At 43.0% G+C, this 17,083-nt stretch overlaps 1 protein-coding gene and 1 long non-coding RNA gene across 6 annotated transcripts in view; one reads left to right on the forward strand and one right to left on the reverse strand.

Moving 5' to 3' along the window:
• MON2 (MON2 homolog, regulator of endosome-to-Golgi trafficking) overlaps positions 1 to 4,417 on the reverse strand; it is a 70,077-nt gene extending 65,660 nt beyond the window's left edge. For 3 of the 4 annotated variants that reach the window (XM_039381913.1, XM_039381911.1, XM_039381912.1), the window contains exon 1: positions 4,206 to 4,415. In XM_039381913.1, the coding sequence (XP_039237847.1) occupies positions 4,206 to 4,316 (111 nt within the window). In that variant the 5' untranslated portion in view covers positions 4,317 to 4,415. Of the gene's footprint in view, positions 1 to 4,205 lie in introns of all 4 variants that reach the window. The other variant, XM_039381914.1, reaches the window with a different exon arrangement.
• Positions 4,418 to 9,238: 4,821 nt separating this feature from the next.
• LOC113987996 lies at positions 9,239 to 13,220 on the forward strand. 2 transcript variants are annotated; one of them, XR_003540748.2, is made up of 4 exons: positions 9,239 to 9,294; positions 9,930 to 10,084; positions 11,827 to 11,944; positions 12,377 to 13,220. It is a non-coding gene; the product is annotated as an uncharacterized LOC113987996 (long non-coding RNA). The 2 variants fall into 2 exon arrangements; XR_003540747.2 differs by lacking the exon at positions 9,239 to 9,294 and having other exon boundaries at positions 9,722 to 10,084.
• The last annotated feature ends 3,863 nt before the right edge of the window (positions 13,221 to 17,083 follow it).

Consider the following 17,083-nt stretch of genomic DNA (forward strand, 5'->3'; position numbering starts at 1 on the left):
AACAACAGTTACATACAATTGGAATTCACGTTGCAAGGAACTTTCGGGAGGAACTTATTTCCCTTTTAACTCTATTATTTCTATTAATTATAAATATTTTGCCCTAGTATTTCTAAGGTTTTTTTATGCAGTCAGATGTAGCTTACCGAACAATATTCCCATTCTGTAATAAGAAACAGCAGGCAACCTATTTAGCACACTAAACTATTTTCAATTTTGTGATAAGACAAATTTCTTACACCAGTTCACTAAAGAGAGCACCACCAGCTTCCCACAAGCACAGCACAGGAGATCAAAACTCCAAACACTAGCAGGTTAAAATACTTTATAAAGCTCTTTTCAGGCTGTATGCAATTTGGGGCAGCATTAGCAGCACTACAACACTTTATAGTACAAAGCAAATCTGAGAACCCACTCTATTAAAAACAACAAAATAATGACCAACTAGTATTGTTTTCTAGGAGAAATGCCAGATTACTTAAAATAACATGAACACAACTGATGCCTGTACCAAAGACTGTTTCATCCTCTGTAATTTCAAGCTCCAAAAGATACTGTTTAATTTAGTCTTGCCCTGAGAGCTTCTATCCCATCCACAGTCTCTATTTTTCTAACTGGGCAACAAAAATACATTGTGAAAATACAAACACATTTTTCAGCAATGTGGTTATTTGTATGTCTGCCAGTGTAAACAGGCTTGGCATACCACAGACGCAATCATCAAATTACCTCTTGGTCATAGTGTATAGCTTTCATGCCTACTATACTTCTGTAGTTGGTGCTGATCTGACGAAAGTATCAAAAAGAAAAACCACCTAGTAACAAACAGATGTGTCTGAAGTGCAATAGTAACTGGTATTCCCCATACCCTTAAGAAAAATAAGTCTGTTGCGCTAGTTAATCCCTAAACATCGTCAGCAACATAATTTCAAGCCTACAGATTCTTTCTGCAGCTCCCCTTCTTAGAGCATTAAGTGGCATAACCAAGGAAAATCCTACTCAGGTATGGATGCAAAAATGAGGTATGGATGCTTTGGAGCCAACAATACATCCTGTTATTTCTTAGTTAAAAGCTCTAAGGGGAAGGAAGTTTGCCACATATTTTTCTGTCAGAAGTTTAACACTGAAACTCAGCAATTTCAACGTTTCTTAACAGATTATCAAAGTCAGAAAAGTCAGACTCCACTGTTGTAAGTAACTGGACTTAGAACTATATGATACCCACATAAATGTAACCCACTTAGAAAACTTTACAGACTCAGAAGTAATAGAAAAATATGAGATGAAATTGCTTAAAACAGTGAAGAGTTCAAGCTCCTAACCGAGAATGAGATCTAGATTTCACAGTTGGCTGTCCCCTTCTCTGCTGCATCCAAGCCCCACTCTCACCCTCCCCTGCCAAAAAAAGTCCCATAAAGTTCTTTAGCTGTGTCATCTACATGTCTGTTCAAAGAATCGTTCAATATTGTTCTGGTTTCCCTGTACCTAATAGATATTGCTTACATATACATTAGAAAGATGTTTTAAAAACTAAATTAGTTTGAAACTTGGTTTGAAAACTAAAACTCTTTTAATAACATGGAATCTCTATTTTTTTGATCATACAACTGTCTAAAATCCTACAGTATTGATTAAAAAAGGACTTGCTCAAGTTAATCATCTGAGCAACAAGCAGAATTGAGAACTACATTATCACTTTTATGAGCAGAAAACCTATCAGTTTGTAGAATTTTGACACTATTAATATAAAAACAAAACAAAAAAGAACCAGAACAGACAAATCATTTTAGAAGTGGCTGATGATAACAAATAACTGTGAGCAAAGTTTTCAACTATGTCACACACTGGAAAGATTATTAGAAGCAGTCTACCTTCTTAAAGTACCTATCAAATCTAACAACTATGATACATCTAATAACTATTAATTTTGGACTATGAATTTTTCAATAGCTTTATCACAGTATGTTGAATTTATTAAGTGACGTGAAAGCACAGACATCAGCTGCAAGATAAACTCATAAATTACAACACGTGATAGCAATGAGGAGTCTAGTTACACTGCAAGTAAAAAAGTAAGATTGTAAGTAGTAGGAATTTGTTTTAAGAAGCCTATGTTTAAACATAGTTTAAAAAAACGGTGCTGTTCCAAATCAATAAGAAGAATTCCTCTGATCACTCTAGCCAAATCTAATCATAATCAGATCAAATGCATGCAATTAAAATATCTGTTTAGCAGTTTAGATTTGACAAAAAAGAACACCCATTTCCTTTAAAACCAGAACAAAAAAATGGCTTCCAGAAGTGAGGAAGTAAGATCATTTCCTATGACTGTATCATACATCCTACTGTAGGAACTCACAACTTAGCAGAAAGTCCTACCTCTTTTGTTAACATGGTCCAGTACTATTCCATAAACCTACCCAAATTCCAGACAATTGTGAAAAAACTTTGTTTTTAATGAAGAAAGCTAAGCAAATTGCCATCAAGATATAAAACGGAATAACACAAAGTCAAACTTACACAAGAATATGATAAATGTGCTGAACAAGTATCAAGAACTGCACATGCAGTAGTTACTAAATGGTCACCATGGCAAATGTAACGAAGCATTACTAAAAATACTAGCTTAAGGGTGACACTGCCCATCTCCTTTGCAGATCTTAAAAGAAAGTAAACATTAACCCAGTGGGGAAACTTGTTCAGGGACTAAACTTAAGAGTCACACAGTAATACACAGAAGAAAGTGGAAGCGGCACCCCCATGTCCCTCCAAAACACACAGGCAGATTTCTGTTCAACTGACCACAACTTTTTCTTATTTACACGCGACTACGCACAGTTCCTCAGTACCGATCACAACTTTCTCCTGTTTTTCTGTGACCACACAGAATTTCTCAAACAGACCAGCGTTCCTCTGCAATCTACAGTCATACGTAATATGCTCTATTACAGTGTGTCACTTCATGCCTTTCAAAACAAGAACAGTCATTAGCTTCAAGTCATCTGCTAAAGGGTATAATACTACATACAACACTAAATATGCTATTACTGAATTGGAACTCAAGTCATATTCCATATGCAATTTCTTTCTTCTGAGCTTCTGGGTCTGCAGTTTAATCTGAGTTAATGTATTAGTATTTTTACTCCCACTACTGCATAGAAAACTACCATTAGGGAAAATGTTAAACTGACCGTATAAATATAATAGAGAAACATACGGTTAAAATGTATACTTCAGTTAGAAAAAAAATCTGACTGCGCTTCAATTAAAGTAATCCGGCTCATCGAGATTACTGAGGTCCCTGCCTGCACAGCATAAACGGAGGTTTGAAAAGTAAAACATACAACCTTACTCATGAGTTTATTAATGGGATTTTGTAGAAGGAAAAAAAAAAGTAATCCAAACTTCTGTATCTCCCAAGCTTCCTCTGTTGTATCAGCTGGAACTGATACAACCCACAGCGCTGGAACCCAAACGACAACCCCAAAACGACGGGGCACGCAGCGACCACCAGCGATCCGCACAGTTCACACGGGCAGACACGGATGTGCAATGGTGAGGAATAAAGCGCGCCGATCCGGGAGCAACAGCAGCGTGTGCGCTCGTCGCAGGGACACGGTACAGACCCGAGGGGAGACCTGCGCGGCCCCGGACCCCCCCGCAGCCGCAGCGCCGGGGCTGAGCACAGTCCTCCTCGGCCTGTCGGGCTCCTGCTTGCTCGGTGTCCGCCCGCCCGGGCGCCCAAGCCCCGGTACCGAGCCCGCCTCGGGCGAGTTTCGCTCGCTCGGTGGTGCCGAGACACCCAAGCCGAACTTAGTCTTTACCCCGGAGATCGCCAGGGGTGCAGCGGTGCCGCCCCCGCTTCGCCCTTGTCAACAGCCGGTCTGTCCGCCAGCCCCGCTCCCCGCGGGGCACGGCTCGGCCCACGGCCCGCGCCGCGGCAGCGCACTGACAACAACACCACAGAGAGCGCGACGGGCGCAGCCGAGTCCGGGAGCAGCCGAGTCCGGGAGCAGCCGGTGGCTGCGGCGGTCGGAGCTTCCCGGGAGCGGCACCGTTCCGGGGAGCGGGATACGAGCACGGCGGCAGCTCCGCTCGGGCCGGGCCCCGCGGCCAGGGAGGCCCCTCCGGAGAGGCGCTCGCCGCCCGGCTCAGCCCAGCCCGGTCCGGCTCGGCTCGGCCCGGTTCGGTTCAGAGCCACTCACCTCCTTGACGGGGGGGAATTTTTTCCGACACTCCAGGCTCAGGCCCCGCAGGTCTCCCTGCATGTTTTCCAGCAGCTTCTTCACGGCTTCGGGGCTGCTGGTCCCGGCCATGGTGCCGCCGGGCCGGCCCCGGGCCGGGCGCTGTTCCGAGAGGGCCAGGGGCAGCAGCGCCTGTCGCTGCGCGGCCCCGGCCGACACGTCTGCGCCCCGCACCGGAACCCTCCGGTCCGGCCCCGGCCGCGTCCCCTCCCCGCGCCGTGGCCCCCCCGCTCCCACAATCCCGGGCGCCGGCAGCTTCCGCACACACGGCCGGGGGCGGGGAGAGCGGCGGCTGCGGGCAGGGAGAGTGGAGCGAGGAGGTGGTGCTCGGGCCTGGGCTGCAGGGCCCGGGGCGGGGAGCGCGGCCCGTTTCCGCAGCGTCACTGGGCCCATGGAGGGGCAGCAGCGGCGCTGGGACCGGGCCGAGGCGGAGCTGCCGGTGTGGGGAGCTCCGTGGCGATGGGACAAATCGCGTCCATGGCCGAGGGTCACTGGGGAAGGGGGTGGCGGAGCTGCTTGCGCCTCGCCAAGCGGCTGGAGGGGTCGGTCCCCTTTGCCCAAGTCCGGCTCTCAAGGGAAGTCAGCGCTGAATTTGATTTAAAAAAAAAAACTAAAAAGCGAGACAGACTGTTATGTTTTCCTTTTGAATCCTGAAGTTTCTTGGTTTCTTTCCGGTGCGAGCACTAGAACACATTGCCCAGAGAGGTTGTGGAGTCTCCCTCACTGGAGATACTCAAGAATCGTCTGGACACAATCCTGTGCCATGTGCTCTAGGATGACCCTGCTTGAGCAGGGAGGTTGAACCAGAGGACCCACTGTGGTCCATTCCAACCTGACGCGTTCTGTGATTCTTCAGCAGGAGTGAAGCTTTGTGACCTTTGCAACCCGTGTGTGTATGCAGCTCTCTGTGTTTTCCTCTGGGCAAAGCCAGAGTGAATCCTTCATTGAGAACTTCTTAGATAACACAGGGCAAGAACAAGGGGATGTGGAACAGTTGGGTCCCAGCTACTTTCTGTGTCACCAGCAGTGTCTCTCTGAAATCTAAAAGCATTACAAACAGCAATTTTTAACTCATTTCTAAAGCAAGCTCTTGAATAATGAGCATGAGCTCTTCAATATCTGTTGCTTGTAGTAATGCAGGGAGCTTAGGCCTGATGGCTGCCTGGGAGCTTCCTTCTGGGGGACACCATTCGTCATCGTAACAGTTAATATTTCACAAAGGTTCTAGTCTCTACAATAATAATTTTCCCACATTTTGTTTGCTGTAAATCATGTACTGTGTTGGTTGCCTACCTGTAATGCGCCATGGTTCTGTTCCCTGTTCATAAACACAGGGAGGTGGAAAACATCCTTGAGTTTTGACATGCTGTGGTTTTCAAACTTGGGAATCTTGAAAAAAAAAATGAAGAATCCAAAGAAGAATAAATTTTTACTGTGGTACTATTTTTAAATTTTCTATTTTTAAATAACAGCTTTTCTTCAGACTTTCCTGAAATTCCTCATTCTTATTCAGTGAATGTTCTAAGATTTTTTTTTTGTCTTGTATTGAAAAAGTGAGAAGAACTTTTCATAAATTCAAGCATCCCTACTTCTATGTTGGGTTCATTTACTGTGAGATCTATTGCAAATCATATCAGGTTCCCACTGGCACAGCACTGAACACTCTACTTGTACTCATAAATCTTTAGGAATGCTTTGTGAGGTAAAAAGTGCAGTATTGTTTTCTAAGTAATTTATTATTTTAAAATTTTTATTTTTACATTTTCATTTTACTGGCTGTTAGCTTGGCAGAACTGGATAAATGGGTGTGAGTTTTTAAAACTGCATGTAATACTGGTACAGTTGAATAAGTTGGTCAAACTTTGCCTTCGGACAAGGAATTAGGATTTCATCCCTCTGTTCAGTAAAAGCAAACCTATGACTGAACAAGACTGTTGTCTTCAGTAGAACTATTTATGTGCTTAACCAATAAGCATTTTACTAATGATTTTCCTGTCTTAGTGTATCTGTTCTGGTCTTCAGTCCTTGTGGCAATTCACAGACCAGTCCAAATAACCTTAATAAGAAACACGGATGATTAGCTAGGAGAATGAGTTAATTAATTATTGAGTATGCCCATGTATTTCTTAGCTGTTGCCTTAAGAGACCACAGAAAACAGGACTTCAAGCCAACTTAGTGTATAAGATAAGATAAGGAGGGTAGGTCCTTTAATTTCTGACCTGAAGCCCACAGGAATGCACGATGCCCCCCTCATGTCCACGGGGTTTCACAATTTAAGATATTATTCCATCCAATCCCAGATTTGTCTGCCTCTCAGCACCTCCCCCTGGCACACCCCTCTGGAAATTGAGGCAGGGGGCTCTGGGACCCCCTCTTCAACATCCTCCTCTTCATCACAGCACGTTTAGTCCTCCAAAGCTCTGGGCTTGAAGGTCACTATGCCTGAGTGGTATCTTGTCGTTCAAGCCAGGGTGCAGATGTTCTTAGAAAGAATAAAGGCCTACCTTGAGGGAAGTCTAAACAAGCTAATGGAATTTTGAGGGAGTGATATGAAATGGGGTAACAGTGTTGGATAAATGTGGAAACTACTGTGCTAAGGGTAAGGGATATAATACAGCTACTTCTAAAATCTACAAAAAGCTAAAAATCAAAAAATCCATATACATCATAGGTAAGCTTTAAGGATTTACTTCCTTTTTGATGTTTGGATTTTTCCACCTATTTATAGTGAGCCATGGGCACATTGGTACTCCCTGAATCTACTTGTCTGCCTATTTGCATACTTTTTATCATTTACGTCGATCATACCTATCTTTTCAACTACCAGCTTTGACACTCAGTCTGCTCAATATTGCCAGCCAAATACTGCAAGTTTGCTCCTGGGTTTGGAAATGGATCTTACACATGGTTACAGAATTGAAAACTCTTTCAGATCTGCTGTGTACAAGAATTGGGAACTATACACGTGCCTGGATCTCAGGTGAGTCTCTTGAACACAGTCCTCTTTCTCACTGTTTTGATGTATGCCTTTTGTAAATACAGATTTATTAGTTAAGCTAAATCAGTGCAGCTAAACTGTTTAAACTGGTCAGGATCCTTTTAAGTGACACTGTTTTGATTGTGAATGTGACTTCTGCAGTTGCATTTCATTGCAATAGATTCTGTTGCATGCACTCCTAAGGCTGAGCAGAAGTTCTTGCCAGTCTTTTGATACACTTTAAATATCTCAGTTTCAATTCAAGTCACTTTTGAATCAGAAGGTGGAACAATGTATGTGGATGTGTCTGAGGGCACATTTTCGACTAGCAAGTTAAGAGTACTAGTTAGTTGTTAAGCTGACTTAATTGGGAATTCTGCACATGCCTGAGTCTCAGATGCATCTCTTAGCTCTTAAGCTAATTTTGTATTGCACTGCAATTATTGCATTGTGGTTTGCTTTGTTATTAAATTGTATGTTATTTTGTGAGGGGCAGTGGGTGATTGAAATAATATCCTGTAGCTTTGTGGCCCTAATTAGCAACAAAAATGCTCATGAGACCTATTGTGATTCATTAAATTACCTCATATTCATTCCAAATGATGTGCATCAGTCCTTTTAATTGGATTAAACATGGGATAGCACTTGACTGTATTAATTTCAGATGTTTAGTCCTAGTTATAGTCCATCCTGGTAGAGGTATGCAGATGCAGGTTTTGTATGTGAGTCATCATGTTACACAGAGGCAAAACCATCAGATTTCGTTCACTGTGGCAATGAAGTGGTTTCATCCTGATGGGAAGAGTTGTGGCTTTTCCTCTGAGTTCACTTTAGTAACACTCCTGTATACTTTTGTAATTGATATGAATCTCTAAATAGTGACAGTACTAAACAAACTTCACAATATAAGAAACCAATTGTGTGGGAAAGTAAAGGTGTTTGCAGACATCTCTGGTGATTTTCTTTGTAATGCAGAGTTAAGAGTCACGATAGAGAAAATTTTGTCTCAGATTGAACATGGATACTGATATCAAAAGGCAAAGTTAAATTTCAAATTAAAAGACAGTGAGAGACAGGTTAATATGAAATACTTCCTATAATCTTTTATAAAAACTATGCGTTGTGTTGGTCTGTGTAAGCACAAAGAAGCCCTTTACTATGTGAACATTTCAGTAGGTCCTTCTTAAATTACAGACCCAAGAAGTGGGACATGAGAGTATTTCTGTTGTGATAAAAATGGGTTAAAAGCACAAGTAATAAACTTCCCTCTAGTACCTATTCTCTTTTTTTTTATGGAATAGAAGTGAAGGCCTTGTTCCTTTAGGAGGTGGCTGTGCAAGAAATTTGGATCAACCAGCAGACTTTGTTTTCCAGTATAAACTCCTCATGAATTTAGCTTCTGTTCCTTTCTGCATAGGTGTGAGCATACATTTACATGTTAGTACCCATTTTATTTGTATAGTTAATACGCATTTTATTTCACTTGGTCAGCTAAAAAGCAATCCCAGCTGCTATCTATCAGCAATTATGGTACATTTTCTTTAAGGTCACTGACAAAAATATTAAGCAGCATTGGTCTGGGAACCATGGTGGGGTTGGATCAAGGGTTGGATTTGATGATCTCAGAGGTCTTTTCCAACCCAGCTGATTCTGTGATTCTGTGAAAATGGCAGACCTATAACATCTATTAGATACTCAACAGCGATTCCATATTGAGTTGCAGTACAATCACTTCAGGGCCTACACACAAATCTCTCAACCAGAGGCTCAGATGCTTCCATGACTTGTGTAACCAGGCAGTAAAGCTGTTTTTCCAATTTTTTCTGCTCGAATCCTGCCCAAACATATTCTCAGAGCAGTGGGGCTTTTTGTGTTGCTCTTTCAAGTACTGGTAATTGAATCAGATGAACCTGGTAACATCTTTTGTGAGAAAGAACTAGCTGTCCACTGCTTGAATTAATTTATTGCTGTCTTACAGCTAGCAGTATAACAACAGACCAACAGGGACATGATAATCACAAAATTTTGTCAGCAGCTCCCAAGCCCTTCATACTTTCCAGCTCACACAGGAGGTATGTGGCTGGCCTGGGAAACAAACCTTACTCTGTGCTTTAAAATGAATTCGTCTTTCATTCCCTTACACAAATAACAGAATTAATGTCTGTTCAGGCAGGACCTGTGATTTTTTTCCTGCAGGGTGTGTAATGCAGCCCATTCATGATAATTTTTTTTTCCACGAAGTGTAGAAAATAGAGGAACAGTGATGGAGATGTTACTTGACAGTTGTTTACATAGAAAAACCCCATGCTGACCATCTCTGCCACCTTAACAATTAGCACAGCATGAGGTCACAGTCAGCTTCAGAGATGTTGCACTTCTGATCATAATTTACTGCAATCTTTACGTCTGATTTTAGGAATTTTGGTTTAGAGATAAAGACATAGATGTGCTGAAGCAAAATAATTGTGATTCTAGGCACTGTTCTTTGATCCAGAGCTCTCCCAGTGGACAGTAGATTCAGCTGCGCTCTAGGGATAAGTTTTTTCCTGAGTATCTCATGCTGACTGCAGGATGTCTAACTTAAAAATGCCCGTCAAGAATGTCAGAAATGTGCACTGTGCTGCAATCTGTTTATTTTGCTGCTCTCTAATCTATTTGGCAAAACCCTCACTATATCTTAATAATTTCCCTTTTATCTCTTCTTCAGCTTGTATGAAAATTATGGAGGTACTTCCAGACACCTAGTAACCTACAGACAATCTACTAATCACAAAGCAACACCAGAGAGGAGCCCTGAGGCTGCTGAAGAGTTTCTTCAGGAGAAGAAGAAACTACAGGAGAGTTTCCATCAGCTGAATGGATGTTAGTTCCTTTGTGTTAGGGGTGGCCTTTATGTAGCAGGCACTGCAGTCATATCTATAAGACACAAAATAATTGTAGAAATAGCTACACTCACTATACTCACGTAAGTAGCATGGAGGCCAGCACACTATGTTGGTGTGCTCGCACTGCTGCAGCTACACTGCTGGCATGACCAACGTAATTTGTAGGTAACTCAGCCCAGCCTAGAAAAGACTCAATATGACCAAGTACTTCTGAGGTCCTCCAGCACAACTGCCTGCAAAGATGTGACTCCTTCATTCTTTTACAGGCAGTTCTATAAACCATGAGGATTACAAATTTCCTATGGAAGAGATCCAGATGAAGAACTTTGGTGTAGAGGCCTTGATTTACCTGATGTGTTGTACTCATCTTTGTTGCTTTATGAAGATTATAGACCTCTTATTTCGTTTAGAGAAATTTGCCCTTGATATAAATATTTGTAGAGCTGCATGTGTGGCTGTGTTTATAACCAGCAGTGTGAAATAAATTAGGTTACTCAGGTTGCATCAAAACAGATAAGCAGAATGAACTTCTCAGGGAATTTGGAAGACAGCTGTAGTGGTAATCCAATCACAAAGAGCCAAATGCTTTCCTTTGTAGTAAAATGGCTACCCAGATCACCTCCACATGTGAATATGCATTCCCAATAAAGCAGGGCTGTACTAGGTAGGTACTGTATGTACCTACGTCCTGGGTAATGTGCTAGCAGGAACGTCCATAACTAAGGATGCATAGACGTTGCAATTTCATAGTTGGTACTGGTATTTTGGCAGCATTTCTACAAATTGTATTGAGTATTTCACAAATAGCAGCCGCTTTCTGGAACCTGCTCCCAGGGCACAATGGATGAGCTTGTTTGTCTCCTCACACCAGTGCATGGATGGGCTCTTGGCTGACTGCTGGCTGAAGCATAGGAAATTCCAGGTCAGAACACTCACTGTTCCACCTGAGAGCCAAGCCCTGGAGCTACTGAACAGATCATTAAGTAGGATGTAAAACTTGTTCAGCCAGTCTGAAACCTTATTTCCCTTTGACAGTATGGTCATCATTAGATTCCTATGGCTGTTTATTTCTAGGGGCCTTACTTCCCTGCTCCAATCCTAACTAACTAAACCACACCATGACCTAAGAACATCTGACAAATGATTGAACTATAAAATTAGGAGTTAACATTGAGAGATTCTTTACCAAATGGGGTGCTCCTGACCAGCTCAGCCACGGTTTGTTACGGGGGATACAAATATCTGGTGGGCTTGAATGTCTTATTTTGTTGGAGGCAAGATTACAGAAAGCCAGACTTATAGTAGAATTTCAAAGACATGGACATTTCCTTGTCCTATGAGGAGTGGCTGAGGGAGTTGGGGTTGTTTAGCCCGGAGAAGAGAAGGCTCAGGGGAGACTTCATCACTCTCTGCAACTACCTGAAAGGATTGTAGTCAGGTGGGTGTTGGCCTCTTTTCCCAGGCACCTAGCAAGAGGACATAGTCTTCAGCTGTGCCAGGGGAGGTTTAGGTGGATATTAGGAAGAATTTCTTCACAGAAAGGGTGATTATACATTAGAATCTAATGCCTAGGGAGGTGGTGGAGTCACTGTCCCTAGAGGTGTTTAAGGAAAAACTGGACGTGGCACTTAGTGCCATGATCTGCTTGACATGGTGGTTTTTGACCAGAGGTCTTTTCCAACCTGATTGATTCCATGATTCATTTTTTCCCCCCTTCAGGACATTTGGAACCTTCCTTTGTAAACCAGTTCCTCAAAATTATTAACTCGGCTCCTGATCTCAAGACATTATCAAACACTTGGACACAAGAGACTGCAGTTTTCTAGATAATGACTAGGTGAGGACTTGTGTCAAAAAAGAATATGGCTCTTCTATTACTGTCTTATTTCAAAATGTAATGTGCTAGAATTCACCTCTAGTTTGTTTCTATTCTACTGGTTTTCTGTATCTTTCACTAAGAACTTAAATCTATTGCTAGAAACCAAATTACTTTTTTTTCCCTGTCTCTACAGCACAAACTACAACTATTAAAGATTTTAATTCTCAGTTGCCTGTTAGTGACTTTTGCAGTATTTGCTTTTTTTAATCACAAGACTCTGCTCTTTTTTAAATCCTGTAACACCTCCTTATTAGTATCTTACAGCTGCTTTCTCATTACATTCATATTTTCTGTTCATTCAGTATAGGCTTTTCCATATTCTGTCCTTGTCTTAGCTGTGATTGTTTTTACATACATTCACAGTTCTGCAGTATTTCTTTCTCCCTGAAGGAGACAAAACCAGGCTCACCAGTGATGAGCAATGGAATGGTGTGCCAGAACTTGAAGAAACAGCACTCACGGGATCCCTGAGTCTGCCTCAAGAGATGTTGGCTACAACGTACCATTCTGAAATGTTTCTACACCAATGCACACAGCATGAGGAACAAACAAGAGGATCTCAAAGCTCTGGCCCAGTCCCAGAGATTTCACATCACTGGCATAAGTGAAACCTGGTGGGATGAGACCTATGACTGGAGTGCCCTGTTGGATGGTTACAGGCTCTTCAGGAGAGATAGGTAGGGCAGAAGAGGCAGAGGAGTGGCACTGTATGTAACAGAAAGGTTAGAATGTATGGAGCTCACAGTTGGCAATGGCACCGTTGAGAGCCCCTGGGTAAGAATCAAGGGGCAAACAAATAATGTGGATGTCATTGTGGGAGTCTGCTATAGACCTCCTGGACAGGGCAATGATGCCAATGAATTATTCTTTGAGGAACTAAGGGACACTTCCAAGTCAACTGCACTTGTTCTTATGGGGGACTTCAGCTTGACAGAAATTAACTGGCAGCATCATACAGTTGGTTCAACCCAGCCAGAAGATTCCTAAAAAATCTGTATGACAACTTTATGGAACCAGCCCTAAGAGAGTCAACTTGGAAGGATGTCCTCCTTCATCTGCTGCTTGTCAACAGAGTGGATCTCCTGAGCAAAGTAGAGATTGGTGGCCCTCTTGGCCACAGCGACCACAAAGGGATCGAGTTTAAAATCTCTGTTGACAGGAGGAAAAGTACCAGCAAAACCTCAATGCTGGACATGAGGAGAGCAGGCTTCAGGCTGCTCAGGGAATTAGTAAGGTCCCCTGGGAAAATGTTTCTGCAGGTGCTGGGGTCCATCAGTGCTGGTCACTTTTTCAACATCACCTCCTAAGGGCACAGGAGCAGGCAATTCCCAAATGTTGGAAGTGAAGCAGGTGAGGCAGAAGGCTGGCTGAACAGGAATCTTCTCCTGGAGATAAGGCAAAAAAGGAAGGTGTATGCCCAGTGGAAGTAAGGTCAAGTGACATGGTAATAATTCAAAGATGCTGCTTGCCACTGCAGGGAGAATATTTGTGTGGCCAAAGCTCAACTGGAGTTGAAGCTGGCCAGAAACGTGGGGGACAATACAAAGAGTTTTTTCAAATACATTAATGGCAATAGGCAGTATAGAAATATCATTGTCCCATCACAGGATGAGGATGGTCATCTCACAAACAGGGACAGAGACAAGGCAGAGGTGTTTAACACTTTCTTTGCCTCTGTCTTCAACGCAGATAATGGACCAAGGAGGTCTCAGTGCCCTGAGCTGAAGGACCATGACTGCAAGAATGATCAACTCCCAGTCAACCCTGAAATGGTGTAGGATCTGCTGCTCCAGCTGGATCCATACAAATCTGTGGGGCCTGATGAGATTCGTCTCAGAATACTCGAAGAGCTGGCTGATCTCCCAAAACCTCTCTTAATGATTTTTGAGCAGTCTTGGGAATCTAGAGAGGTCCCAGCTGATTGGAAGCTGGCAAACATTGTCCAAATTTTCAAGAAGGGCATGGAGTACCCTGGAAACTACAGGCCTGTCAGTCTCACTTCAGTGCCTGGTAAAGTTATGGAAAAGATTATTCTGGGAGGTGTTGAAAAACACCTGAGAGACAATTTTGTCATTGGTCACAGCCAGCACAGCTTCGTGAGAGGAAAGTCCTATTTACCGAACCTGACACAGTAACCCACCTAGTTGATCAGAGGAAGCCAGCTGGTGTAATCTTTTTGGATTTCAGTAAAGCTTCCAATACTGTCTTTCACAGGAATCCTTCTGGACAGCACAGAGCTGGGTAAACAAATCATATGGTGGGTGAGCAATTGGCTCACGGGCCAAGCACAGAGGGTAACAGAATGGAGTAACATCAGACTGGTGACCTGTCTCTAGTGGGGTTCCACAGGACTCTATCTTCAGCCCTGTGCTCTTCATCATGTTCATAAATTACTTGGACATGGGACTGGAAGGGATACTAAGCAAGTTTGCAAATGACACAAAACTGGGAGGAGCTGTTGACTCCTTCAAAGGCAGGGAGGCCCTGCAGAGAGACCCTAACAAGTCAGAGGCCTGGGCAATCACCAACCATTTGAAGTTCAACAAGGGAAAGTGCTGGATTCTGCACCTGAGATGGGGCAACCCTGGATGTTTGTACAGGCTGGGGAATGAGACACTGGAAAGCAGTGCCATGGAAAGGGACCTGGGAGTCCTGGTTAACAGCAAGTTAACCAGGCAGCCCTGGCAGCCAGGAGGGCCAACCGTGTTCTGAGGTCATCAGGCAAAGCATCTCCAGCCGGTCGAGGGAGGGGATTGTTCTGCTCTGCTCTGCACTGGTGTGGCCTCACCTTGAACATTGTGTGCAGTTTTGGGCACCACAATATAAGAAAGATATTAAGCTGTTAGAGAGCCTCCAAAGGAGGGCAATGAAGATGGTGAAGGACCTTGAGGGGAAGCCATTTGAGGAGTGGCTGAGCTCACTTGGTCTGTTCAGCCTGGAGAAGAGGAGACTGAGGGGAGACCTCATTGCAGTCTACAACTTCCTCATGAGGGGAAGAGGAGGGGCAGGCACTGATTTCTTCTCTGTGGTGACCAGTGACAGGACCCAAGGGAATGACCTGAAGTTGTGTCAGGGAGGTTTAGGCTGGGTGTTAGAAAGAGGTTCTTCAACCCAGAGGGTGGTTGGGCACCGGAACAGGCTTCCCAGGGGACAGACAACACCAAACCTGACAGAGTTCAAGAAGCATTTGGATGATACTCTCAGGCATGTGTTGTGACTTTTGGGAGGGGTCCTCTGCAGGAGTTGGACTCAATGATCCTTGTGAGTCCCTTCCAACTCACCATATTCTGTGATTCTTTGATTCTGTGATATTATAGGAACAATTTACATCCTATAAATGAGACCAACCATGACATTACCCAAACAGAAATTCAAAGATTATAGAGTGAGGATAACCAAATGCTTCCCATATTAAGTAGTACTACAACCCTCTTTGATTTACCTTTTAATCTGCACTACCTTATCTGAAAAATATTACACAAAAAGCTAAATTTAAAGTTCCTGAAAACATCTTGTAAGGCATTATTTCCCATACCAAAAATCAATATGTTTTTGTATTTGCTTTTAAGAGGTATAGATGATACAGAGTCAGTAATTACTGTCCCTTGTTTGCAGACTTTCTCCTCAGCCAAAAGATGCACTCACATTTACACAACACCCACAGCGTAGTATGTATTTTAGAACATTGACAGATGTTGAAAACAAGCTAAGCTTATCTGAATTCTGTAGCTATGATCCGAATATTTTGCACACTGAATAAAAACATTAATTTAAGACCAAGTGTCACTAACTTCTCCAATAACATTCCTATTCCACAATGACTTCCTAATGGAAACTATTTTGAGCTTTTTGGTCGGTTCCTAAACTTTGTATTGGTGATACTGCATAATGTTCATGTTTTGATGAGAGCAATGTGATACTTAAGGTGACAATTAAGAGCCAAGCACTGAAATAATTCTAGGCACATCTAAATTATCATATTTATCAACTGTCTTTTTCAATTACTGTCCCCCCCCCCCCATATAACAAAATTTACTTTTCATAAAACCATATGGACAGATGTGAATCATTTATCATTAAAGTCCTGTATCAGCTTTTGTATTATTTGGCCCAGGATGACTGTCAATGCTACCTGGCTGTGGTGGGTTGACCTTGGCTGGATGTCAGGTGTCCACCCAGCCGCTTTATCACTCCCCTTCCCAGCCAGATAAAGTGGAAAACAACTCATGGGTTGGGATAAGGCACTTTATTAGAGCAGAAGCAAAGCAAATGTTTGCCCGTGCAAAAGCCAAGCAAAAGATAGCACCGTTTATTCTCTACTTCCCATCAGCAGTGGTCGTTGACCTGTGTGAAGCAGGGCTTCAGCACACGTGACAGTTCCTCAGCAGGCAGCCACTGGAGACAATGAATGGCTGCCTTCCTGCTCCTTGCCTGAGCTTTGATATCTGAGCTGACGTCATATGGTCTGGAATATCCCTTTGGTCAGTTTGGGTCAGCTTTGGCCTACTTGTGTCCCCTCCCAGGATCTTACCCTCGATTGAGGGAGGAATGTTACAGAGCTGATGCTGTGCTGAGCAGTAGCCAAAACACTGGTGTGTTATCAACACCCTTCTAGCTACCAATGCAAAGCACACCACTGTGAGGGCTGCTATGGGGAAATGAACTCCAGCTCAGTCAGACCCAATACACTGGCATATAGTAACCCAGTTGATTCCCTAAATAAATTTGTCACCTTTGGACTATTCCAAGGTTTTCATGTTACTCCAAGATGTAATTTCTTTTTAGTAAGATAGGTCTCTCTGCCTGCCTCAGGAGCACATGATGCCAGTAAAGCATGCAATCTTGGAACTAGGGAAGTGGAACCATTTTCACAATGTTTACCTGCTAAGGAAAAAGAATTAAAAAAAATCTGAAGAGAGCAGTTTGCCTGCAGACTAAGAACATGCTTATTCTATCAGATACAGCTTTCTTATTGTTTCACTACATTTATGGTGATTTTCTTTGTCAAAGTAACGAGTGCACAGAAACAATGAAAAGCTATAACCTGCAATTACAAAGTCTGACCTCAAAGAAGGCAACATAATTTTTGAAGAAAAG

This window comes from Pipra filicauda, unplaced genomic scaffold (assembly GCF_003945595.2).
Source record: "Pipra filicauda isolate LSUMZ 115617 unplaced genomic scaffold, ASM394559v2 scaffold247_size1415610_pilon, whole genome shotgun sequence".
Taxonomy (NCBI): Eukaryota; Metazoa; Chordata; class Aves; order Passeriformes; family Pipridae; genus Pipra; species Pipra filicauda.